This window comes from Panicum virgatum, chromosome 2K (genome assembly GCF_016808335.1).
Source record: "Panicum virgatum strain AP13 chromosome 2K, P.virgatum_v5, whole genome shotgun sequence".
NCBI classification, from domain to species: domain Eukaryota; kingdom Viridiplantae; phylum Streptophyta; class Magnoliopsida; order Poales; family Poaceae; genus Panicum; species Panicum virgatum.
Window position 1 is genome coordinate 61,558,965 of NC_053137.1, and position 26,885 is coordinate 61,585,849.

General features: G+C 56.7%; 2 protein-coding genes across 2 annotated transcripts; both read left to right on the forward strand.

Moving 5' to 3' along the window:
* Positions 1–5,370: 5,370 nt before the first annotated feature.
* LOC120692399 (40S ribosomal protein S13-1-like) lies at positions 5,371–6,211 on the forward strand. Its single transcript, XM_039975677.1, has one exon. The coding sequence runs from the start codon at positions 5,455–5,457 to the stop codon at positions 5,908–5,910; it is 456 nt and encodes a 151-aa protein (XP_039831611.1). The 5' UTR covers positions 5,371–5,454; the 3' UTR covers positions 5,911–6,211.
* Positions 6,212–8,957: 2,746 nt separating this feature from the next.
* LOC120696204 lies at positions 8,958–10,417 on the forward strand. The gene has a single exon (XM_039979339.1). It carries the CDS (start codon positions 9,339–9,341, stop codon positions 9,687–9,689), a length of 351 nt encoding a protein of 116 aa, XP_039835273.1. The 5' UTR covers positions 8,958–9,338; the 3' UTR covers positions 9,690–10,417.
* The last annotated feature ends 16,468 nt before the right edge of the window (positions 10,418–26,885 follow it).

Genomic DNA, 26,885 nt, shown 5'->3' on the forward strand with positions numbered 1-26,885 from the left:
CTCCCTAACCTCCGTATCAAGCAGGTCGATTGTGGAGTTTACCTCTGAATCGCTCTCGGATCTAGGAGAAGAGTCGGCGTGTGTCGGTGTAGCATGTCCACCCGAAGACGCACAAGCACCATCGGCTTCACCCGCCATGGTGCAGAAGTCCTTGCGCCGACCGGCCACCAAGCAAAGGCCGATGAAGCCGGTGGCTTCCTTGTCCTGCTTCTTCTTCTTCTTGTCGTCGTCGTCGGAGGTCGGTGAAGAAGAGCGGTCGGTGTCGGAGCTCTTGTCAAGGTCGCTGAGCTGCGCCAGGAAGGCCTTTTCCCGCTTCTTGGCCTTGTACTGGAAGCGCTTCTTGAGCGACTCCTTGTCGAAGCGTCCTCCCCGGTCACGACTGCGGTGCTTGTGGCGCCGACGCTCCTTGTTGGAGCCTCCCTCGTCGCGGTCGCGGTGGCGGTAGTAGTCGAAGTGGTTGTTCTGGCCACCGCCGGACTTCTTGGGGCAATCGGCGATGAAGTGGTTCAAATCACCGCAGTTGTTGCACCCGGGGTTCTTCTTCCTCTGCCTGTTGTGGTAGACGCGCTGAAACTTACTGATGAGGAGGCACAAGTCGTCGTCGCCCAGCGTCTCCAGCTGCTCATCTGTAACAGAAGGCAAAGAGGCAAGAGAAAAGCCAAGAGCAGAGTTAGCGTTAGAGCTCGATCCACCAGGGCCAGTCACAAGAGCAATGCTCTTGGAAGGAGGGGCACCATTGAGCTTGGCTCGTGTCTGTTTATCCACCTCTGTGGCCTTGAGCTTGCTGAAAAGCTCGTTCACCGTCAGAGTCTCATAGCCAACAGACTCAATGATGGTGTTTACCTTGAGATCCCACACAGAGCGATCAAGTGCGTAGAGCAACTTGAGAGCCTTCTCGTGCTCTGTGTACTCAAGGGCATCAGCAGATCTGTTTGCATTGACTTTGTTCACAATCGACTGAAAACGACTGAACATCGAGTCAATGCTCTCACCCGGCTCCTGTGTGAAGTTTTCGTATTCACGCCGGTGAGTCTCGAATAGTCTGACCTTCACCTGAGGTGTGCCCTCGTGGTAGTTCTCAAGGCACGTCCAAATCTTATGGGCTTCCTGAAAACCCTGGACGCGTGAGAACTCCGCACGAGAAACGCCAGCGAACTAGGCACTGACAGCCTTGGCGTTAGCCTCATGCTCAGTCACTTGAAGAGGAGTTACCCGAGCGGCAAGCACCACGTAAGCCTGGTTCTTGGTAATATCCCAGACCTCGACTCCCATGCTCTACAAGAAGGCTCTCATGCGAACCTTCCCGTAGGCATAGTCCTCGCCGGAAAACACGGAGATCTTCCCAAGACTCGTCATGGTCGCCAAGTGGTTTTCGAACCGGTTAAGTTACTGAAAACCTCAACCAAGCTCTGATACCAATTGAGGGACCGAAACCGGCGACCAGAGGGGGTGAATGGGAGCCGATCAAAATTTCTCTCGAAATTTAACCTGTCGGCCTATATCCCAAAATCAGCCAAGCCCTCAAGCATTCTGACCAAAGTTTGGAATAGCTATGAAAAGCTAAACCAACATAAAAGGCCTAGAACGAGTGAGCGAAGACTCAGAAGCAAATAGGAAGCGAATCGGGAAAACAGCAATCCTGTCTGCCTGGACCGGTCTGACCGGTGCAACGGACCGGTCTGACCTGAACACGGCTAGACCGGTCTGACCGGTCTTGCTGTCCGTTCTGACCGGTCGGCACCCAGAAAAACCCGTGAACAAGTCTTCAAACCACGAATCTTGAGCAAATCAAGTCCAAATCTGATGAAACTTGGAGGAAAGCTTCGTACCTACCCTGTGAACATATCCCCAAGGGATCTCGCCCTAAAGATCTTCATAGCACGAGAATTTCGGGATGAGATCAAAAGGGGCGAGGTTTTCTCAAGTCCTCAAGAAATCCAAATTCGAAAGAGCTCGTGAATCCAGAGGGTTTGGGATAGGACTAGAAGCACGGGAATCACAACAAAGAGCTCGTAGAATCCTCGTAATCTTGTGCACCAAAAACGAAATCAATATCCATCACACAAGGGCACAAAAACGATGGGATTGGATTGATTCAAAAAGCCCAGAGGGCACGAGGAGGATAGGGCCTCCTTTCCCAATCAAATCCAACACGAGGTCTCAACAATCCATGGACAAAATCTACTCTAAAGAGAAGAACGGGGGGAGAGAAACACAGGGGCAGCGGCCTGGGAGAAAGAACAATCCACGGACAAGTTACAAAAGCCGCACTAACCTAATACAAGTGAAGGGGTATTTATACCCGCGGAGACCGGTCAGACCAGTTCCATGGACCGGTCAGACCGGTTGGTTAGACCGGTCAGACCGGTTGGTCTGCAGCATCCCCCTGTACACGATCCCATCTTACGGCTGAGGTTCTTTATTCGGAACGAAGTCTTCTCCACGATGCCGCCATCTTGATGAAGATTTGGTCCACGGTTTTGGAAGGTCCTTGAAACCCGGGTAGATGGCCGGTTTTGAGAAAACCGCCAAAACTCCTCGCGCGGGAAGATTTCCGCCTCCACGCCGTGGCCCTAGACGCCGTTCCCGCCTCAGCCTTCTGACGGCCCTAGACGCCGCCCGACGCCCGTCACCTCCTCGCCCGCAGTGAGGCCCTAGACGCCGTCGACGCCCGTCGCCTCCGCCAATCCCGAGACCGACGCCCGTGCCTCCACGACTTGGCGTCTTCAACCGCCGTCCGCCTGCTTGGTTTTGTGGTGCAAACCAAGAAACTCGTCTTCCGTCACCGCTTGCGCCCTCGATCCAGGAGTGGACGCCACAGCTGCCGCCCGGCCTGAGCTCCGGTCCCGGCTGCCCTTCACCGCCGTCCACCGCACGGTCCATCGGCCACAGCACCTCCACGTCAGCTCTCCGTCGACACTTGACGCCCGTGTACATGCAATCCAAAGACCAAGCACACGGCGCAATCTCCACAGAGTCGCGACTACACCACGGTTAGTCCACTCCACGTGTTGACCACCCGTCAACACCTAACGCTCCACACGGGCACTGAAGAAGGAAACACAAGAACATAAACAAAACGCACACACAGCGGTTAGCCTGACACAAACACAAGCCAAAATCAAGCTAACACGCCAAAACCTCCAAGTCATCACGACAATCGCTCATCACAATATATGAGGTTAAGGTACTTGTCAACTTGACCTCTCACAAAGGAGACAGTTTTAAGGAACTCCAAAACCCTGGTAAAGTGTCTAATAATGAGTGCTCCTACATCTAATCAACTAGTAACTTTGTAAAGGTAGTGTGCATGCTTACATATATTCTGATAAGATGGGCATCAAAATGGGTGAGCACCAAGGTAGGCTGAGGGTGGCAGGAGATGAAAGGCTGAAAGCCACAGCACTGCCCTTTCTAACTTCCCATTAAATAATTCAGTCAGCTGATCTGCTGATGACCCTGTGCTCCTGCCCGGCTGCTTTGTTTGGGGGCATCGCACGTTGCTGGGCGTTTGATTCAGAGACTTCAGCAGCCAATGAGCATACAAAATTCTATACACAAGACAACTGATCAAGCAAAAATTTGTCATTGTTGTCTCCCCATATGACGTCATCGTGTTTCAATAACCCCCAAAAGGATATGTTTGATAGGTGGAGGCGGCTAAGAGAAAGTCCTGCAAATCGAGGCTGTTTGATTATCTGGAAAATCCAGCTACTAGAAGCATGTGCCTGAAGAGAGAGCCTAACTTTTCTGATACAGAATGACAAACTGGTCCGGCAAAAGCAAGCTAGGAGCAGACCATGGAAAGGCTATGGCCTTATCCAGAAATGCAGATGAGGCTGCTCCTTTCTTGAGAACAACCACCAATGGCCGGATTGCTAGATAGGGGTAGATTGAGTAGAGATGCAATGCAAGAGTCTGTTGTTTGCTACCTACACTAGACCTGCGTTGTCCCCAACCTAAACCAAGCATTCTTTTCTCACACGGCAGCAAGATACCATGAGAGATTTCGCCTGCTCACGGGCGTCTGGGGCTCCAGCTCGGATGACGCTGCGTTGCGATAATGGTTGACCCCACCTGCTTTAACTCCTCAACTGCCACGCGGAAGCAAATGAGCGGGCGAGCGGACGATCCTGCTGCCAAACAGCGCACGTCGCCGGCTCAACCGGGCGTCTCGCCACTCGCCTAACCGGGCGTCTCGCCACTCGCCTGGTTTTTTCTCTTTCCTTCTTTCTCTCTCATCCATATCAGATTTCGCCCGTTATTCGCCGGTTACTATACTTACTCTGAGAGGATATGAATGAAATGAAAGCTCCTCATACCGGCCGATACACTGCTCGTAGCATCTCTGCAAAAAGGAGAGTCGCGACACATTTTCCTTCAGAGGAAGAAAAAGAGATGATATCCATAACTGGAAGTCTGAAACACGAGTTTTTGGCTCCCTGGAATGCTGTATTTCACAGCCAAAGCTGTTGTTGGACTAGAGGTGGTAAAGAGCCCAAAATTTTAAACTAGAAAATCTAAGGGCCGGGCTTTAAAAGGATTGGACTCTAATCTTATATAATTTTGAACTAAAATATTTAAGAGCTTTGTTGGACTGTGAAGAGACCATTAGGATCATGACCCATTACCACCCCTGTGTCGGACTTGATGAGGCGCGAGCCTGCTTTCTGCAAAGCTGCCTCGTCACTCGTCACTTAATCCGATCCTGGGGTTAAAGCAGCGCGCATGAATCTTTTTCTTCTTCTTCTTTTTTTTTTTGAAAGGAGCGTGCATGAATCTTGGCCATAAGCTTTGGACCTGCACACTACTGTAGTTATCGCAACGGTGACGGTGACACCGATGCCTCGCCTAATTCGGGGTCGTGGTTCATGAACTTTGTGCCGGTGTTCGTGCGCTGTGCACGTGGATCAAGCTGGGCGTCTAAAGCTCGTTGGTTCGGTAAGAACGGCCAGAAATGTTTCACAGGAAGATTCCTGCATTGCATCAGGCAGCAAAAGTGATATTGTCATGGTTCAGTTGTCAGTTTCAACTTTCAAGTGGATACCGATACTGTATTTTTTTAATTATCAGGCTCTTTTTTTTTTGCAATTGGTCAAGATATACTGTGAAACTTAGGTATGCCTGATGAAGGACATGAAAAAGAGTCGAGGGAGAAGACAGAATAGAAAAGGAACAGCGAACCCATAACTACAGCACATGAGGTATAAGGTTGGGCTCTTATTGGGCTCAGGTGTTGGGCCTGGGGCGGGCACCTTAATGGGCTTTGGTCACGCGGCCCGTTTTATTACGGGCTTCAACGTGTTGACCGGCCCATTATAGAAATTTCAATTTGCGCCACTATATATAAGTAGCGGGTAGGGTTTTCGGCCATTTTTAGGTTTCCGTCCCGCCGCCGCCACTTGTCACTCGCTCGCTCTCCCTCCTCGCCGCCGCCTCGCGCCGTCCGTCGCCATGGGCCGCATGTACGGCCCCGGGAAGGGCATGTCCTCGTCGGTGCTGCCCTACGCTCGCTCCGCGCCCGGGTGGGTCAGGTCGTCCGCGGCGGAGGTGGAGGACGCGATCGTGCGCGCCGCCAAGAAGGGCCAGCTGCCGTCGCAGATCGGCACGCTGCTCCGCGACGCGCACGGCGTGCCGCTGTCCCACGGCGTCACGGGCCGCAAGATCCTGCGCGTGCTCAGGGCCCGCGGCCTCGCGCCGGAGGTGCCCGAGGACCTCTACTCCCTCATCAAGAAGGCCGTCGCGATCAGGAAGCACCTGGACAGGAACCGGACGGACGTGGAAGCCAAGTTCCGCCTCATCCTCGTCGAGAGCAGGGTCCACCGCCTCACCAGCTACTACCGCCGCGCCAAGAAAATCCCCGCCTCCTGGAAGTACGAGTCCATCACCGCGAGCGCTCTGGTGGCTTGAGTGACGGTTTCGTTTTGAGCTTCGTTGTTCCCTGTGAATTGATTACCTTAAACCTAAATTCAGTCATAGTAGTACCTTTTTGGGATGTAAGGTGTTAAACTTATCTACCTCACGCACCTAGGAAGAAGTATGTATCTTGAGAGTTTATGAAACTGGATCAGGTTTTAGTCCTTTGGGCTAGATTGTTCAAAATGGTTTGGAGTTGGGTTCGAAATTGAGCAGGTTGGTAATACTCTGTATGGACGTATGCTCATCGAATGTTTGGAATGAAGCAAGAAAATTGGTGGTATTCTGTTTGCAACCCTTTCTGCTCTGTTATGTTGATTGCACAATTGGCACATGGTACTTTGTTCATCTGTGACTTAATTAGTTAACTATTCTAATTGTTTGTGAAGGCTGGGCCACTGATAGCAGCATTGGTTGAGAAGCCTACAAGGAGATGTTGATACTTAGGTTATGTTGGTTTCCTTGTTTTGCCACTGCCCAATTTTGAGTTTTAGGTTTTGGTTCTACAAGCATTTACAGGTACATGGGGTGCTTCCACTGGAAAATTGGGATTTTTTTTATGGTCAACGGAGGGGGGGAGGACCCCCCACCTGAGTTTTTATATTGAACGGTGGCCCTTAACGGCCTGATAGGAGTTTTTACAACCGCTGAAAGTTTACATTGCCAAAGAAAAAGCGGAACACCAAAGATCACTAACGCTCATGTCGCGTCTCGGGAGCCGGCAGCTCCAAGCTCTTGCATCTAGCTTACAGTTTTGCATGAACTGCAGGAGGGACATGCTCTCTTGTCTGAATACAATTCCATTACGCCGCTTCCACAGCTGCCAGCAACATAGCAGGACAAAAGTGTCGAAGTGAGCCGGCGGTAGACTTTCCGGCCTCTGGAGGTGGAGGAGGTCGCGGGCAGTGACATCTTCTCCCAGTTGAACGCCTAGGCGCTGCTAGACGGTCGCTGAGAAGGGGCAGAAGAACAATAGATGCTCTGTAGTTTCAGGTGCCCCTCCACAAACCTCACAGGTGACATTGTCAACTATCTTCTTCTTAAAAAGGTTTGTTTTGCATTGCAGGCGGCCGTGTAGAACCAACCAAGTGAAAAACTGAATCCGAGGAGGCGCACATGAGCGCCAGAATGAGTTATCCATCTGCTGTGGTTGGTCCCTGCTCGACTTGATCATTTTGTACAGCCCTGAAGTGATAAGCGCCCCCCATCTGCCACTGCGAAGGGGGTGCTTCGCTGATCTTCAGCATCGGTCAGAGCAATTGTGTTTGATTTATCTCTTGTACATGGTCTCAGAGGGGCATCATCAAGAAGCTTAATTTGATTTAATGCCAATTTGATTTTAAATGTTACAGACTTGGATCCAAATGCCCAACAAGTAATCTATGCTTGATAGGTAGTGTTCTCTAGTTTCGAGTGATGTATGGTCATGATTTTTGTGTTTGATTTATCTCTTGTACATGGTCTCAGAGGGGCATCATCAAGAAGCTTAAAAAGTAAAGTTGTCAGAGTAGTGGTGGTTTTGTTACTGTTTGATTCTAGTGCCATTAATTTTAGGTCCATGTCAGGTGAGCATGCAATGGTGGTTCTATTCTTCTATTCTGTTCCAGAGTGATTTTAATTAGGGATCTTGAAGGTCAGCATCTCCTCGTAAGGGTATCATGCAATTTGGAATGAGTATTATTCTTGCATTTTAGAGCTATCAATTTTGGATGGGAAGCTTTTGATTGACATGTCATTGTTTTGGGCTCTTCGCTGTCATCTGTTAGTTACTGGGGTCAATTTTTGGGGTAGCAATATATCTATGTTCAGACTTCAGAGCGTGTCTACTTCTGGTTTGACTGTCTCCTTGCTGAGGGTCTGGCAACATGGTTCCATTCACTAACAGCACACTAGGGTTACTTGGGAAAATTGATTCAAGTCCAAAACAAGTCAAGACTATTGAGTGGCGGGGTTTTCTTAGTTGACATTTCTTTGTTTTGGGCTTTCAGCTGGCTGTCATATTGTACTGTCCAAAGATCACCGGGCAGTTTTTCAGTTGCTGATTATTTGAGGCAGGTCTACTTGTTTGGGATGGTTTTTTCTAAGAATCCAGTGTAACATAGTGGCATAGTATAGCTATTATTTCCTTGCTACCAGCTCACTGGGAATACTTGGTGAAATTGTTTTGAGAATCTTTTGACCATAGTGGTTCTGGATTTGGGGGCAAAGTATCTAGCTAGACTTTGTACTACTTTGTGATTATATCCCAAAGATCTGAGATTCCGATACACAATCCCTTTGGTCCCACATGTGTAGGGTGCTTCACATGTAACAACTAGACATTTTGTCATCGGTTGTTTGTGCATATATTTGTGGCTGCGTATAATTTTTAGTGCCTAATTAGAAAGGCTAACCCCATCCATGTTTCACAATGATTGATCAAATAAAGCATCTGCGCTTTATCATGTGGATGCCCTGTTAGCTGGTGCTTGTAGCGCTGGGAATTGTTGTCGCTTGTACGCCGCTGGTCCAAATAATGCCGCATGATTTTCTATCCAGCTGGATGCTTGATTTGATTTTGATTGCAGAGATGGTCTGCCGTTGTCTGGATTTCTACGGTATTATTTTTTCTATGCGCGAAGCTGTTTATCAAGGATTCAGAGTGTTGCATTGTTTGGACTGTTTTGATCACAACTCCTGTCTTCTTCAGAGTTGGTTTCAGTTGCTGAAACTACTACGAATGATTTCAACTTTCAAGTAATGAGAAACTTATATCCTGGTGAATGATTAAATCAAGTTGGATAGTTGGTTTGAATATATTACATATATCTTACTGGATGTGCAGTATTTTTTTTTTTAGAGATGCTGCTCAACTTGACCACTAGTCTACCTGTCTTGGATAGCTCATCTTATTGGTAGACCATGCTATTGGTACTTTTTACTCATGTTTGCACATGTTAGCGAACATACATGTACTGCTGAGTTGAGGTCAAAGTCGATGGATCGAGATGCCATCTACTGCGCTCGCTGTGCTTCAGATGTGGTCTGATGGAGAAAAATTATCCGAGACCGTACTCGCATGTTCTGGTCAAAGCTGGGCAAGAATTCCCTGATGCCGCCAAGTGCACGATAAACAAGGACGTTTCTGGTACACCTTGCCATGGTATTGAATTGAGCACTCCATTTGTTTATGGGATAAACAAGAGATCGCCGGACATGTTGCCATGGCGCCGTCTGATCGGACAGTTCATCGCCGATCATTTTTTATAGCTGGATCCAACAGCTTCCGAGCCTGCAAATCTGCATAAATGTTTATGCTCGTTCAGACAGTTGGGTGTCCAGCATCTCACAAAGGCTCATCAGCTTACTGCATCTCTTCTCCGGTGCGAGCTAGCTAGCTATCTCCCTCTCTTCCTCCAGCTCGCTCTTGCTGTCTGCCCCCCATGGCCAGCCTCGTGCACCAGGCGTCCATGCCGGCAAGGGCGATGGCGGCGTGCGACGAGGACCTGGTCCCGCAGGGCTTCAGCTGCTTCGGCCGCTCGCTGTCGCGGGCGTCGTCGTCGAGCCGGCTGGAGTACAGGGCGCTGCAGCAGCAGAAGCAGCCGGAGCAGGGAGAGGAGAGGCGCGCCGCGCAGGACGCGCGGTCGGCGCGCGCCAAGCTGCGGTGGAAGGCCGTGGCGCACGAGATCATGGCCAAGGGCGGCGCGCGGCGGAGGAGGCAGCAGCAGCTGGCGGCGTTCAGCTACGACTCCCGGAGCTACGCGCTCAACTTCGACCAGGGCGCCGCCGAGTAGCAGCGTGGCGGGCACGCCGCCGTCCGACCCGGCGTGCGGATCGGAGCCTGGGACAGACGCCATGGCGTGGGCGTGGGCGCGGGCGCGTGCACGGCGAGCCGGCGCTGATGCCAGTATAATGGGTCGCGTATGCGGCCCCGGGAAGGGCATGGATGTCCTCGCCGGTGCTGCTCATAGTGCCGGGGTGGGTCAGGCCGTCCGCAGCGGAGGTGGAGGTGGAGGACGCGATCATGGTGGTCGTGGCGCTGCGCAAAGGCGACATGCCGCCGCAGACCGGCACAGTGCTCCGCGTTCCTCCTCTGGCGGCTGCCGCTTAATGTTTCTACAGTGTTGAGAAATGCAGTGTGGCAACGTTGCAAGGAAATCAAGTTGGGTAATTTGGTTTGCATGTACCCAACATAATTCAATGTTCTGGATCACTTGGCTACTACTGTGCCACTACCGTTTCACAAGTGTACCAGCAGCGTCCTCGTTTATCCAGCTTAGCACTAGGCGGCGTCAGGGAATTCCTGGCCGGCTTTGACCAGAACACGTTCCGAGTCTCAGACCACATCTGAAACATTGCAGCAGATGGCATCTCGAGCTCAGCGGTACGCATCTTTGCTAGTTGCTAACATGTGCAAACATGAGTATCAAAGCAGTTCTGGTCAGAGCACGGAAAGAATTCCCTGATGCCGCTAAGTGCAGGAAAAACAATGACATTGCTGATAGACTTGCCATGGTATTGAATTGAGGCATTGAGCACGCCATCTGATTGGCCAGTTCGTCGCACTTTTTCCTATGGCTGGATCCAACAGCTTCCCGACCTGCAAATCTGCATAAATGTTTATGATTGATTGATCGTTCCAACAGTTGGATGGGCACTTGAACTTGTAGAAGCTTTGCATACAGAAGAGAATGTTGTCGGTGGGGGACTGCGGTGTCGCCGGCACGGAAGTCCGACGATGGACCGACGACCGCGGCAATGGCATCCATCCAGGACCTCTTCTGCACTCACCGTTTCATCTCCTGCCTGCGGTCAGATCTCCCCCTGCCTGCACTGCAGAAACTAATCTTCCACGTCGAGGCCGGTGGAGACCCGCCAGCCCAGAAGCTCAACCGGATCAGCGTCGGCGTCGACGACGTCGTGTAGCGCCCGGCAAGCAGGAAGCTGCCGGTGACACCGCCCCCGGAGGTTCTCGTCGCTCGCGGTCGCGGCGGAGTGCGGCAGGACATGGTAAGTCGCGTCCCAGACTGGCGGACCGGCGCGGCGGCGCTCCGGCGAGCCACGGCATGTAGCGGAGGCGGCGTCGCGGCTACGACCAGGGGCGGCGGGCGGTAAACGAAACGGGGTCAGGGGGTGGACGGTATTTCAAACACCGTCCGCCCCTGGGTCAAAGACAACCGTCGGATAGAGCGTGTGCGGTCCAGATAGGGGGTAAGGTTCGCACGCCCAGGGAGGCAGGGACTCGGTCGTCGTCCTCAGTCATCCGGGAGGCGCGGGAGCTGGGTGGTGCTCAGGCTCGATGCGGGGAGGCCGCCGAGCAGTGCAGCGGCAGTGCTCAGGCTCAACGGAAAATATCCGCCCATAGTCGACGACGTCAACGATGGCGCGGCTGCGGTGCTCAGGCTTGGGCTTCCCGTCGGTAGGAACGGTTGTCGAGAGGGCACGCCGCCGCAGCGCCAATGGAGAAAAGGCGGCGGCGGTATTCCCGGGAAACGATCTCGACGCAACGCCGCTGCCCAGATACGGCGCGAGCTGCGGTGTCTCGAGGTCATTTGCCCACGAGCGCCTCCGCGGGTCTGGCTCTGTCTGCCCGCTGAAGCTTCGCCATGCCAACGCGGCTCTTCCGTCTCGAGCGCGTGTGTCCGGGAGATGGGTGGAGGCAGCAGCGCGGTGCCCGTGCATTCGGGGCGGCCGGACCTCCGCCGGCGACCGCGTCGCGGAAAATCAACATCCCGCTTCCGCCGCGACGGCGCGAGCGGCCGCGTCCACACGAAGGACGCACGGCGTCCTGAATGTCTGATGAAGCAGCGCGTACGGCGGCGTGCGGGACGACGCCGGCCAGCCGCCTCTCGATGCAGCCCGCTATGAGAAGCTGTCAGCGAAACACTGGAACGACCTTGGTGCCTCGCTGATCTCCAACGCCGGCGTGACGTGCGCGCCGGGGACTTGGTTCCCCACGCCGCGCCGCGCTCCGAATGACGACCGGGGGTGGACGGTATTTGAGATACCGTCCATCCCTGGGTCCCTGCCAACCGTCGGATCCGCCACTTGCGGTCCAGATCGTGAGAGATTTGCACGGGCAGGGGACTCGGTCCGTCCGTCGTCGTCTTCAATCGTCTGGCAGCGCGCGGGGAGCCGAGTGGCGCCATGCTGGAGGCCGGAATCCGCCGGATGCTGGCAGGCGGGATGCAGCGCGGTGCTTGGGATCGGCGGTGGCTGTCCGCCGGCCGACGAGCGGGAGACCGTTCAAGAGGATCTCGCGCGGTAATCTGCAGGTCTGGGCAAAGCGTCCGTGGGCTCGGGCATGGAGATGGCAGGCGGCCGGCCTTGGCAGACAACAGATGCGCGCGGTCGCTGGCTGGAATCACGGCGTCGCCTTCGCCGGCGCCCGGTTGCCTCATGCTCCAAGCCTGCAACGCGGGTTCCCGCTGGGCAATGGATCGAGAGCGCAACATGACTGAGCGTTTCCCCTGTTCGTAGCCCGGAGTTCAGATTGGCTATGCATTGCAGCATCAAACGGCTCCAATTTTCATTAAATTAATTTCAAATGTGATGCTTTGTGTGTCATTATTAGTTGGGAGGGTTATGCAGGCCTCTTTCATCCTAAAAGTGATATCAAACACACTAGCATGTGATATGTTCTTTGGCAAAAAGAAACAGATTCAACATCACCTTCACCGTCTTTATAAAGGTATAAGCGTCAATTCACCGTTACTGATCTATGTTTTTTTTTCTTGAAACAGTGAATTGGCTGATCTCAATGTTGCCACGAGGATACAATGTGGCAAGTTCTAAATTAATTTTCGATCTCAATGTGTGCTGACAGGACGAGATTCCTCTCAATAATTCTCCGTCACTGACACGTGGAGTTGGATCCACACGACAGTGACCTAACTGCACGTCAAAGTACTATAGAGGATCCGTGTGTCCACACTGGAGTGAATATATTTCCTTTTAACAACAGGCAAACCAGAATCTCATTACCAGCTTGTGAAATTTACTCTGAAGTCGTCTTTCGACCACTTTAATCGCTGCTCCGGACACCAAATGCACTATCCTAAGTTGTCGTGGTGCTGCAACCACGGCCGGGTGGCGGAAGGCACCCGCCCTAACCCAGAGGGTGTGTACTCGGGGGTTAGCTAGTCCCAGATGGATCTCACTCAAGAACACGATGAACACAGCAAGATTTAAAGTGGTTCGGGCCGCCGGAGCGTAATACCCTACGTCCACTGTGTGTTGTATTGCCTTCCCACGAGAGTGAGCGAGCTCACCAGGGCTGGTGTGTCCGGAGAGCTTGAAGTATGTAGTGCGCAGCGAGCGCCTCCCTTTTATATCTCAAGGGAGGCGCGTACATGGCTGTTGTGTCCCCGACAAGTGGGCCCAACGGTGTAGTATAAACTAACGTACTGTTCATACATCATGGCATCGCAGGCAGCGGGGATCTCTCTCCGGGAATCCCTTGCCTGCTCCTGGTGTCCCTCGTTCATCATGTCCAGGCGCCGTCTTGTCGGGACGATGCCAGACGTAGCTAGTGGCGTCGCCTGCCACGTAGCTGAACGGCTGTGTAGGGAGCGGCGTAGGCGGCATGATGGAAAAGTGCCGTGCCGTCGTATCCATTTAATGCTGCAGACGGGCTCTGCGCGGGCGCGGCACAGGCGGCTGCACTGTGCACCTTGGTAATACGCGGTGCACAGTGAGGCCTGACAAAGGCTGTCCCGCGTGCCGTGGCGACAGAGCACGCCTCAACCACCGCATTAAATGCGGTGGGTGGGCGAGTCTCCTTGCGGAGGACTCGCGCACGAGCCCGCGCCCGTGCCACCGGGGCACGTGGCGGCTCTGGACCCCCACACGGTAAGGGGGGTCCGGCTGGCGCAGGAGGTCCCGGACCCCTATGGGGGGGGTCCGAGGCCTCGGCTGTCAGCTCGGAGCTTTCCTTCCTTAGAGACACGTGGCGTCTCCGGACCCATCCCAAGGCGGGGAACGGGTCCGGGGCCGTTGGCCTGGTGAGGAAAGAGCCTGACCGGTGGGCCTGGCTACTCCGTCCTTACGCGTAGTTACGGATAACGACGCGGGTCCTGCCTTGCTGCAGTAAGAGTGGGTATCCCTGCTACAGGGTACCGACAGTGGCTCCCGGGCCCACCTTGGGGGAGGTACGAACCCCCAGGTGGGGCCACTACTGCAATTTGGCTCTGCATAGCTTGAAGCTTCTTGCTGCAGAGGTCTTGACCGGCTTTGACCATCCATCGGATTGTCCGCTGCCTCATCACATCGCAACGGCTTATTGACTCGTGGCCCCCACGCACAGTGGTACACCTAGTCACGCGCGCGACGCTCGGCATTCTTGCGGCCGGAGTAAACGGATCGTTTACCACCGGCGCAGTTCCCGAAAAGCTCGGCCACGCCAGCGCTTAATACGCGCACGTCAGCTCGGCTTCCGCCTCGCTCCGCGCGCGCGGGCGTTGGTTCAGATCCCGTCTTTTCGCACCCTTGTTGGTTACCCGCTCACCCCGACAGGTGGGCCTGGGCCCCCATGTCATGGACTGGGCGGTTAACACCAGGCGCGGGCGTCGCTTGGGTTCCGGCGACGGTTCCGGGGTGCGCCGGTTGAATTAGGCTTTATAATGGGGTGAACCGCATTCCGCGGTTATTTTCCCGCATTCGCCTTCTTCCTTCCAACCTTTGCGCCCCTTTGCCTTCGAGTTTCCCTTGTCCCTTTCTCCCCCGCGCAGGCTGCTACTCACTCCACCGAGAGATGGCGTCCCTTGTTCATCCCCGCCACTACTAGACCGAGGGAGAGCTGAACACAGTGCGCCGTCTGCTGGGATGGAGTGCTCAGGAGACCGGTTGGGGGGTGCGAGCAGGCCCGGTTCCCCTTGGCAACCTCCGCACCGGGGAGTTTGTGCTATTCATCTCGCACATCTCCACCGGCGTGGGACTGCCGATTTCCTCGTTCCTGCTGCTGGTGCTGGAAGACTTCGGCCTCCAACTTCAGCATCTGACGCCGCACTCCCTCCTCCTGACGTACATCTTCGTGCACTTATGCGAGATGTTCGTGGGAGTGCGGCCCTGCGTCATCCTCTTCCGCTACTTCTTCATTCTGGTGAGGTCCGGAAGGAGCAAGGACGAGGTGGGGGGTACTACTTCCAGGTGAGGAGTGACCTGGCGACTCCTTACATTCCCGGCCTTGCTGGCGGAAAGTGGGAGGAGTGGCGCAGGGATTGGGTGATCGTCACCACCGAAGCCAACGAGCGCCTCGCCCTGCCGACCGAGGGGCCCGTCTCCGACAAGGCATCCTGGAGGGCCAAGCCGTCGCTGCAGCCGGAGTTCGACTCCGTGCCGGACAAGATCAGGTCGCTGGCGGAAAGCGGCCTCACCTCGTGGCACGTGCTCGGAGACTTCGTGAAGCGCCGGATCGCTCCCCTGAAGCAGCGGCCGCGTCTTGCGTGGAACTTCACCGGCCTCAACGACTGCAGCAGGACCCAACGCGGAGAGGGGAGCGACCTGACTCAGGAGGCCTTGGAGGCTCTGGTGCGGAACGTGACGGGGGACGCCTTCATCCCGGAGAACCTGATCCTCCCGCAGAGCATAGTCCCCCTCTGCGAGGACCCTGCGAGGGTGGCGGTGCTGGCAACCCTGCCGACTCTGGACGACGGGGGACTGGCCCCACGCCAGACCGGAGGCGACGCGAACCATGGGCTCCGGATCCCTGGCGCGTGCGGGGATCAGACTACGCTGAGCGCTGCGGGGTCCGGCGCCACCACGAAGGGGAAGCAGGCCGCGGCTAGCATCGCGGCTGCAGCCGGTTCCAGCCGGGCACAGAGCAGCTCCGGTGCATCGTCGGGAGACGCAGGCCGGCGCAGGCTACTCAAGGGCGACGGGACTCTGGTCTCAGAGCCCGCCGCGAAGCGCCAGAGGTCTTCTGAGGGCGCGGGCCAGGGTAGCTCCCGGGCTGCCGGCCCCCACGCATCCTCTGGGGCAGCCGCACCACCACCATCGCCGCCGAGGAATTCCTCCCGCCGGCAGCAACAGCAGCCGCAAGAGCAGCGGCAACAGGCACGAGGGCGGCAACAGCAGCAAGAGGTGCAACCCCGGGTCGCGCCCGTGGTGCAGCCACGGGGACAGCAGCAGCAGGAACAGGCCCGGGTTGCGCCTGCATCGCAGCTGCAGGGGCAGCAGCAGCAACAGCAGCAGCCGTAGGAGAAGAGGCCGGGGCTCCGAGGACGCTGGGTGCCCGGTACTTCTGGGTTAGTGTTATCCTGCTTTCTTCCTTTACGCCGGTGCTCTACTTTTTTCCTGAAGGCTTCTCCGCTTTGTTACCAGGGCTCCTCGCCCCAGCGGTTCTTCTACCATCGCCGGCTCGTCGGTTGGTGCCCAGGCGGCCGCGGCCTCGGTGTTGACAGCAATGGCGACAGCGGGTGCGGGACCCTCAGGTACAGCGACCTATGCCAGCCCAGTGGGGTGTGACGTGGAGCTGACAGGCGTGTCATTTCCAGGCTCAGCAGCGCACAATACCACGGCGGTGGAGGCACCTGCGGCAGAGGCAGTAGACACAGCGGCGGTGGAAGTGCCGGTGCTGGGTGCAGCCGCATCTGACGCGGCGATGGCGGAAACGCCGGTGTTGGGTGCAGCCATACCCGACGCAGCGATGGCTGAGGCGCAGGCACTGGGGGCATCCGCACCCGACGCCGTGGCGGCTGAGATGCCGGCTCTGGGCGCAGCCGCACCCGACGCGGCGGTGGCGGAGGCGGCGCCGGTGCTGGGCGCAGCCGCATCCGACGCGGCGGCGGCGGAGGCGGAGACAAGTGCTGCAGCAGAAGCCCCCACCTCCAGCTCCGGTCCTGTTGCAGAGGAGGAGTTGGAGGTGGTCTTTGGCAGGCGGCTCCTGCAGCACCAACTCCCGGAGGAGGATGTGACTCCCCTCCCCCAGGTGATGTTTCAGGTCCGGCGGTCGATCGAAGAGGCAACCTCCTCCGCCGAGACGGCCTTCCGGCGGGAGTGGTCTGCCCTGGAGAGCGAGCGCCAGCGCCTCTCCGACTGGCACACCCGCCTGGAAGCGCATACGAAGGCTGAAGCCTCCCGCGCTGCAGAAACTCGGTCAAAGCTCAAGGCGGACCAAGAGGCCTACCGAGCCAACCTTAAGAAGGTGTTTGACCGGGAGTTCGCAGTGTCGAACCGAGAGAAATCCCTGGCGTAGCGGGAGCAGGATTTCACTCTGGAGGTTGTTGGCTTCGCGGCTCAGCGGTCCGACCTCGAGGCCCACCTCGCGGCTCGACAGTCCGAGCTGGAGACTCGCAGCGAGGACCTCGAGGTCCGGAGGCAGGAGCTCGACATCTTCTCTGCGACTCTACAGGGATGGCGTGAACAACTGCAGGAGAGAGCCCGCCAGCTAACTGCCGACGAGGCAGTTTTGGAGGAGGGCCGGAAATCCCTCGCCAAGCGGGAGGCCCACGCCACCGGCATAGATAAGGAACTCGGGCGCCAGCGAGACTCGCTCAAGAAGTTGAAGGACCGGGCGGAGGAGAGGGAGGCTGAGCTCGAGGAGAGGTCCCGCGGGCTCGAGGAAAGGTCCCGCGAGGTGGAGGTGGCCAAAGCGGCTCTGGACACCCGGGTGCGAGAGGCGGTCCAGGAGGCGGTCCGGAAGCACCAGGAGGACCAGCGCGCGGGAGCCCAGCAGATCGCTGACTGGGCGGCCGAAGCGAGCCTCGCACTGGTGCCATTTGGGATGAGCCCAATCCAGGTGGCGGAGCCACCAGCTTCGATAGCTGACGCCCTCCCAGTGCTGAGCTCTGCTTCGGATAGGCTCCAGCGCCTGGGGCCGGTCCTTGCTGGACAGCTCGAAACCGAGGGCCGCGAGCTGATCCGGATGGTGGCGGAGCACATCCTGACCTGCCTCCGGAGCCACGACCCGACGATCTCGTTGGCGCCCGTGGTCGATGGCCCTGTAGCGGAGACGGAGGCCGCCGCTCGGGACAACGTGCGGGAGGTCATTGACTTCGTCGCCGCCTACTTCAAGCGAGAGCCTGCGGACCCTTAGGCTGGGGATTGTATCTTTTTTCTTTTTCACTATGTAACAAACATTGTATTAGCTGAAATTTTTGAAATAGAAGAAACTTCAACTTAGCTGTTTGTCAGTTGTTGATTTGCGGTATGCAGCACCCCGGCGCCCTGGCCCCCTGGTGGATAGGTGCAGTTGCTTGGACCTGTCTGCCACCTGAGCCGTAGAAGATACTCCGGACCTCGTTGGGCATAGGGCTGCATAGTTTGTAAGACGAGCAAGCGCCTTGTTCCCTGTGTAGCATACAGAACTACAGAGAAAAGAATCAAGCTCACTTATACAGTAGCAATGATACTGCAACTTAGCTGCTTGACGTATGCAGAATCCGTTCGTGATGTGTGGGACAAAGCGGATGCTCCGGGCCCCCTAGGAGATAGACTCAGTTGTTTTGAGTCTGTCTACCATTGAGACTGGACCTTGATCTGCATGAAGGCTTTGAAGTAGATGCTAGGACCCCCTGGTAGGTAGGCTCAATGGTTTGAGGCTGGCTACCACCAGTCAGGACTTAACCTGTGTACCACTTCAAATTTACAGCTTAGTAGCAGGCCCGCGGGACTCATCCCTGACCAGTGCCAGGCTGGTACAAGGTCCGGGGCTCTAGATGCGCAGGTCCAGGTTGCTCAGCGCTTGTTACAGAGTGGTGGAGTGTGTAGGCTTAGGGTACGGGACCAGGCTAAGGCGCTACACAGGGCTCCGGACCATTCCAGGAAACAGCACGATCTTCCCGGACCTGGCTTCATCATCCCAGGCCTCTCGCAGCAGTGGCAAGGTCACTTTGTTGTACTCGATCTTTTGAGATATAGGACTGGACATGCCGTGTTGGACTTAGGAAACCAACTCTTGAGCTGGAACGGGGTCCAGGCCCTTAATTACCCGACTCCAGGTACTAGAGTACTCGTTACAGGGTGGTGGAGTGTGTAGGCTTTTGGGTACGGAACCAGCTAAGCGGCTACACAGGACTCCGGACCACCCCAGGAAACAAGCACCCGCTCTCCAGAGTAGGTCCCTAAGGGTCTGGGCTCCTCTCCAGCAGCAAGAGGGTCCGAATCTGTACGGCAGTCCAGCAACTCAGCTCAGATCTTAGTTGTAGCAACAAGGGCAGAGGTCCCCGCGGGGGTTAGAGAGGTAAAAACTTGAGAATTGGCATGCGAATTTAAATTTTGACACAAAGACAGAACTGGGAGAAATTATTTCCTTTGCAATCTTGATGTACATGGCTTGCGCGATGGATGCCAGAGACCGGGTTTACGAGGTCGGACCTCTACCGTTCTGGGCCGCGCGTTAGCCGACGGTGCGATGGATGCCAGAGGTCGTGTTTACGAGGGTGGCCCCCAACCGCTCTGGGCCGCACGGTAACTCTATCTTATTACAAAGGAAAGGATTATTTTCCGGCTCTGCCTAGGTGTAGAACTTACGCAGATGCTCTATGTTCCATGGGTTGGGCAGCGGCACTCCATCTTCTGTGGCGAGGCGAACGCATCCGGGCCGGCATACCTTTGTAACCCTGAAGGGCCCCTCCCAGCTGGGGGAAAGTTTGTGGAGCCCTGCTCGGCTCAGGATCCGTCTGAGGACGAGGTCGCCAGCCCGGAGCTCCCTGCCGTGCACGAACCGTTGATGATAGCGCCGGAGCGCCTGGTTGTAGCGTGTATTTCGGATTGCTGCTCGCCACCTTCGCTCATCAACGAAGTCCACGTCGTCGCGCCGCAGCTGTTCCTGCATGGATTCGTCAAAGGCCTGGACCCGTGGTGAGCCCAGGTGAATTTCTGGGGGAAGGCATGCTTCTGCCCCGTAGACCAGGAAGAACGGAGTCTCCCCGGTGGCTCGGCTGGGTGTGGTCCGATTGCCCCATAGCACGCATGGAAGCTCGTCAACCCATTTGGCACCATGCTTCTTCAAGCAGTTGTAGGTGCGGGTCTTGAGTCCCCTGAGGATCTCTGCATTCACTCTCTCAACTTGTCCATTGCTGCGAGGATGTGCTACGGACGCAAAGCATAGCTGGATGCCAATGTCCTCACAGTACTCTTGGAAGAGTCTGCTTTTGAATTGGGTCCCGTTATCCGCGATGATGCGGCTTGGGACGCCAAATCTGCATACAATGGACCTGAGGAAGGCGACTGCTGATTTCTTAGTGATATTCACCACAGGGGTAACTTCCAGCCACTTGGTGAACTTGTCGATGGCGACATAGAGGAACCGGTACCCGCCAACAGCCCGGGGGAATGGCCCCAGGATATCCACACCCCACACAGCGAATGACCATGAGGGCGGAATCATCTGCAGAGCTTGAGCCGGGGTGTGTATTTGCTTTGCATGGAATTGGCATGCTTTGCAGGACCTTACCAGCTCAGCCGCATCCTGGAGTGCTGTTGGCCAGTAGAAGCCATGCCGAAAGGCCTTGCCAACAAGCGTGCGAGAGGAGGAATGACTTTCTTACTCGCCTCCATGGATCTCCGCGAGCAACTCGCGGCCCTCTCCCTGGGAAATGCACCGCATGAGGACACCGTTGGCGCCACGGCGGTAGAGATCCCCTTCTACCACCGCGTAGCGTTTAGCCAATCGGACTATGCGCTCAGCGGACACATCGTCATCAGGGAGGATGTTATCTTTCAGGTAGTCCCGGATCTCGGAGATCCATGCATCGGGAGCTCCCTGAGTAGGTGGGTGTGGCTCTGCGAGGTCACCAGGATCCTCAACAGGGCACACGGCCGAGGTTGGGCACCACAGGTGGAGTGCTGCCGGGACCGCTGGCTTTGAGGTGCTAGCTTGATCCCCTTCACCCAGCTCGGCAGGCTGGGCGGTAGGTCTCAGCAGCCGTCTTTCGAAGACACCCTCGGGCACGGGTGCCCAGGTAGATGCTCTCGCAGAGAGATCATCTGCTGCTGAGTTGTGCTCGCGGGGAACGTGTTGTAGTTCCAAGGCGTCGAAGTCCTTCTCGAGCTTCCTCACGTGTATGAGGTATGCCGCGAGCTGGGGATTGTTGCAGTTGCAATCCCCTCGGACCTGCTTGATGATTAGCTGGGAGTCCCCCTTCACCAGGAGCTGCCGGACCCCCCAATGAGAGGGCTTGCGTCAGGCCAAAGATCAGAGCTTCGTACTCCGCCATGTTGTTGGTGGCCTTGAACTCAAGGTGCACCATGTACTTCAGCTAATCTCCGTTTGGGTCGATGAGGACCACACCAGCTCCGGCCCACTTTTCGCGGGCGGACCCGTCGAAGAAGAGTGTCCAGTGGGGCTCGGTGAAGACTGGTGCCCTGATTTCCGGCTCCGGGGGTCCAGCGTTGACGACCGGACCCCAGGATTGCTTGGGGAAGGAGTCCACTCCGCTATGAAATCGGCCAGGATCTGGCTCTTGACTGCATGGCGTGGCTGGAAGTCCAGTTGGAACTCGGCCAGCTCTGCCGCCCACTTGGCGATATTGCCTGTGGCGTTAGAGTTGTGCAGGATCGCTCTTAATGGGTAAGAGGTCACTACGACAACTCGGTGTGCCTGAAAGTAGTGGCGCAGTTTCCTGGACGCAATAAGTATTGCATAGATAAGCTTATGCGTCTCAAGATACCTGGCCTTCGCCTCGTGGAGGACTTCACTGACGTAGTAAACTGGCTTTTGGACGGTCCGGACCCTGGTTACCGGGTCCGGCTCGCCCTTATCCACCACATCAGATCCTTGGGCCCCCGGCGGCTCTGGGTTCCCACTGGCACAAGGCTCGTCCGGACCCCCTTGTGCGGGGTCCGGGGCTTCAGGCAGAGGTGAGGCTGACGGGCCCCCGTGTCCGGGGTCCGGCTCACCATCTTTGGCCGGGGAGACCCTGGTGTCCCCCTGGCGAGCTTGCTCCGTCCTTTCGGCGACCAGCACCATGCTGACTGCCTCCGCAGACGCAGCAAGATACAGAAACAACGGCTCACCGGGCTCTGGAGCCACCAATACTGGCAGCGAGGTGAGGTGCTTCTTCAGCTCCTGGAAGGCCTGTTCAGCCTCTTCGGTCCAAGAAAATGGATCGGACCTCCTCAATAGTTTGAAGAAGGGGAGGGCCCTCTCAGCTAGCCTCGATATGAAGCGGCTAAGAGCAGCGAGAGATCTAGTGAGCTTCTGGACATCCTTGATGCGGCCAGGAGGCCTCATCGCTTCGATCGCCTTGATCTTGGCTGGGTTTGCCTCGATGCCTCGATGTGAGACCAGGAAACCCAGCAGCTTCCCTGCAGAGACGCCGAAGATGCACTTCTCGGGATTCAGCTTCGTGCACGTGGCGCGGAGCCGGTCGAAGACAAGGGACAGGTCCTCCACTAGTGTTGACCCTACCTTAGTCTTGACCACAATGTCATCGACATAAACCTCAACAATATCTCTAATTAGATTACAGAAGGTTTTGTTCATAGCTCGTACAAACGTGGGTAAGGCATTCCTTAGACCATACGGCATGACAATGTAGCAATAAAGCCCATCTACTGTTACAAAGGCAGTATGCTTCCTATCCTCTCTAGACATCTGAATCTGGTGGAAACCAGAGTATGCATCTAGGAAAGACAAAAGGTCACACCCGGAGGTGGAGTCCACGATCTGATCGATACGCGGAAGAGGATAGGGGTCTCTAGGACATGCCTTGTTGAGGCTGGTGTAGTCAATGCACATCCGAAGCTTCCCGTTGGCCTTTGGGACGACGACCGGATTGGCCAACCACTCGGGGTGGTGGACCTCCTCGATGAAGCCGGCGTGTAGGAGCTTGTGGACTTCTTCGCGGATGAAGTTTTGTCGCTCCACGGACTGCTTCCGAGGCTTCTGGCGCACCGGCGTGGCGTCGGGGTAGATCCTCAGATTGTGCTCGATCACTTCCCTGGGGATCCCGGGCATCTGTGACGGTTCCCAGGCGAACACGTCGACATTTGCCCGGAGGAAAGCGATGAGCGCGTCTTCCTATTTCTCCTCTAGGTTCTCCGTGATGCGGGTGGTCCTGGTAGAGTCCGCTCCAATCTGCACTGTCTTCACAGGAACATGGTCCGGATCGGACGGTTGGACCTTGGGAGCCTTTGCAGGCGCCTTGGGTTGCGAGGAGGACGGATCATCCTCGGAACGTGCAGCCTCTGCCGCCAGAGCATGCAATCTCTCAACTGCAGCGACGGCAGCGGTGCGGTCGCCCTGCACGGTGAGGACTCCGGCAGGGGAATGCATCTTCGAGACCAAATACCCATAATGAGCAATGGCCATGAAGCGGTAGAGCGCCGGCCGGCCAATGATGGCGTTGAACGGGAGGTTTACTTCCGCAACATCGAACAGAACGCTCTCTGTGCGGAAGTTCTCCTCGGTCCCGAATGTGACCGGCAATGTGATGCTCCCCAGAGGGAACACCGGGTGTGGGCCCACTCCAGAGAATGGGCGAGTGGGAGTCAGCTTGGACTCCGGGATCTGCAGCTGTTTGAACGCTGCATAGCTGATGACATTGAGGCCAGCCCCACCGTCAATCAGCACATGATAGAGCCTTACATTGGATATGACGGGAGCGGTGACTAGAGGTAGTACACCAGCTCCGGCCATATTCTCCGGGCAGTCGGATGGCCCGAAAGAGATGGTGGTGTTCATCCACCTCTGGTGCGGCGCCGCCTTCGGGACCCCCGGCTTCACCGAGAGGACCTCCCGGCGAAGGGTCTTCACGTCCCGTCGGGAGACAAGCTCCCAACTTCCACCGTACATTACGTACAGCTTCTTGTGGCGGTCGCCGTTGTCGGAATCGGAGTCATCGTCGTGGTAGACGCCCTTCAGCTCTCGAGCGGGGGATTGGTACCCCAGCTCCTTCTCCCCGGCGGCGGCCCCGCTGTCGGAGGCCTTCTCCTTGCCGGCCCGCTGGCGAGGAGGAGGTGAGCCGTCTTTGGAGGACTGCTCACGCCGCCCACTGACCCGCTTCGCGAGCTTCTGGATCTCGCGGCAGTCAGCGGCGCTGTGGCGAGCGGTGGGATGCACTGGGCATGAACCTCCGCTCCCACCTTGCGGGCGAGGGCATTTGCCATGTGCATTTTGGCCCCCAGCCGCTGCTGCCGTAGCCGGCGCCGCCGCTGGCGCTGCCGCTGCAACGACTGGTCCACCAGATTGCGGTTCCCCGCGATTCCAGTTCTTGTTCTTATTCTTCTTGCCACCGCCCTGAGCGGTAGCACTGGAGCCGCCAGCCTTGGCGTCTCCGCCTTGGGGGGCTGAGTGCCATGCACGACCCTCAGCGGCCCTGGCACACTTGTCTGCCAGGGAGAAAAGTGTAGTGACACTTTCCACCTCGTGCGTCGCCAGCTTCTCGAGCATCTTCTCGTCACGTACCCCCTGGCGGAAAGCAGTGATAATAGATGCATCTGAGATACGAGGAATGGTACCCAGTACCTTGGTGAAGCGCGAGATGAAGGCCCGGAGCGTTTCTCCGGGTTTTTGCCTCACGGCGTGGAGGTGTGCCTCCACACCATGCTGCTGGTACGCACTGGCGAAGTTCGCTGTGAACCTCGCACAGAGCTCTTCCCAGGACTGGATCGTCCCAGGTGTGAGGTTCATGAGCCAGGTCCGGGCTAGCCCAGACAAGGCTACATGAAAGTAGCTTGCCATGACGGCGCCGATACCACCAGCCGCTGTGATGGCAGTAACGTACACCTGCAGGAACTCCGACGGGTTAGTGGTACCGTCGTACTTTTCCGGCAGGTGGGGGCGGAACTTGGATGGCCATGCCACTGCTCGGAGGTGATCCGCCAGCGCAGCGCAGCCCACCCCAGCAACTGGTGCGCCTGGCTGTATCCGGGCGTTCACCGGGGGCTTGGGTGCCACCACGTCCAAGTCGGCGTTGAGGTTACGGCCCTCAATGTTAAGACGGCGCTCTCGCGCCCTCTCAACGGAGACGCGGGCATCCTCTCCCGCGCGCCGACGGTTGAGCTCCGCCCGCAGGCCTTCTGTTTGTGCACCCCTCACGGTAGGGGAGCGCACGGACGCCGACGCACCGCCCTGACGCTGGTGGTAAGGTACCACCGCGTTGCCGGGCGCAGGTCGTTGCCCAGTCCTTGCAGAACTGGGGGAGGCCTGAGCTAGGTGGAGGAGACGGTCAACGTCGTCCCGCCACTGCCTCAGGGCATCTGGCGAGGCTGCCTCAGCTGGGGGTTGCGAAGCAACTCCGTAGCCGCTGCCAGCGCTCCGCCGCTCGCAGCTTGTGAGGGGGCCCTTGATGGGCGCCCTGACTCTTGCCGGCGAGCAGCGCGCGCAGCCGTCGACGGTGGTTGCTCCGCAGGCACAGTTGCCCCTGGAGCAGGAACACGAGGGGCGTGTGGCGTGGAGGACGCCACACCCTCCGTCATCTCTACGTCGTCCACACGAACCATGGGGACGAAGAGGAGATGAACTGCGACCAGCTAAAACCCCTACCTGGCGCGCCAAATGTCGTGGTGCTGCAACCACGGCCGGGTGGCGGAAGGCACCCGCCCTAGCCCAGAGGGTGTGTACTCGGGGGTTAGCTAGTCCCAGATGGATCTCACTCAAGAACACGATGAACACAGCAAGATTTAGAGTGGTTCGGGCCGCCGGAGCGTAATACCCTACGTCCACTGTGTGTTGTATTGCCTTCCCACGAGAGTGAGCGAGCTCACCAGGGCTGGTGTGTCCGGAGAGCTTGAAGTCTGTAGTGCGCAGCGAGCGCCTCCCTTTTATATCTCAAGGGAGGCGCGTACATGGCTGTTGGGTCCCCGACAAGTGGACTCAACGGTGTAGTATAAACTAACGTACTGTTCATACATCATGGCGTCGCAGGCAGCGGGGATCTCTCTCCGGGAATCCCTTGCCTGCTCCTGGTGTCCCTCGTTCATCATGTCCAGGCGCCGTCTTGTCGGGACGATGCCAGACGTAGCTAGTGGCGTCGCCTGCCACGTAGCTGAACGGCTGTGTAGGGAGCGGCGTAGGCCGCATGATGGAAAAGTGCCGTGCCGTCGTATCCATTTAATGCTGTAGACGGGCTCTGCGCGGGCGCGGCACAGGCGGCCGCACTGTGCACCTTGGTAATACGCGGTGCACAGTGAGGCCTGACAAAGGCTGTCCCGCGTGCCGCGGCGACAGAGCACGCCTCAACCACCGCATTAAATGCGGTGGGTGGGCGAGTCTCCTTGCGGAGGACTCGCGCACGAGCCCGCGCCCGTGCCACCGGAGCACGTGGCGGCTCTGGACCCCCACACGGTAAGGGGGTCCGGCTGGCGCAGGAGGTCCCGGACCCCTATGGGGGTCCGAGGCCTCGGCTGTCAGCTCGGAGCTTCCCTTCCTTAGAGACACGTGGCGTCTCCGGACCCATCCCCAGGCGGGGAACGGGTCCGGGGCCGTTGGCCTGGTGAGGAAAGAGCCTGACCGGTGGGCCTGGCTACTCCGTCCTTACGCGTAGTTACGGATAACTACGCGGGTCCTGCCTTACTGCAGTAAGAGTGGGTATCCCTGCTACAGAGTACCGACATAAGTCCTAATCAATTTACAGCAACAGGAGCTTAACCCAGTCTAATCAAAAGAAAGGCCCACACGGTGCGTGCCAGCCAAGGTAATAACCAATACGGAGTAACTCAGCTAGACATTCTGCGGCGAGATTGTAGATGGTGCTCCGTCAGAGGTTCAGACTTGAGAGCGAGTCCCAGTATGATATGGCTGCGTTCCTGCTATTTTTTTCAAAAAAAAAGAAAGAGCGAGTCCCGGTTGATCGGTCAAAATGTCGGCTTGCCTCCATGGTTTGCCCAGGAAACATCGTTGGGAGATGATGATAAAAAAGTATTATCATGCAAGTTTTTTTTTAACAAAAACATCATGCAAGATTGAAGATTACAAGCCACAGTCCCTGGAGCCTGCCTACGTGGCCACGGCGTCAAAAGGCCCCTTCTCTGAGCACACGTCGGCGTCGGCGACACCAGCCACTGATGCGGTTCCTAGCACAAGTTGTGCTAGAGTATTTTGACCA

What these genes read in the sequence shown, in the direction of transcription:
- LOC120692399 (XM_039975677.1), top strand. Translation starts at nt 5,455, where the DNA reads ATGGGCCGCATGTACGGCCCCGGGAAGGGCATGTCCTCGTCGGTGCTG.
- LOC120696204 (XM_039979339.1), top strand. Translation starts at nt 9,339, where the DNA reads ATGGCCAGCCTCGTGCACCAGGCGTCCATGCCGGCAAGGGCGATGGCG.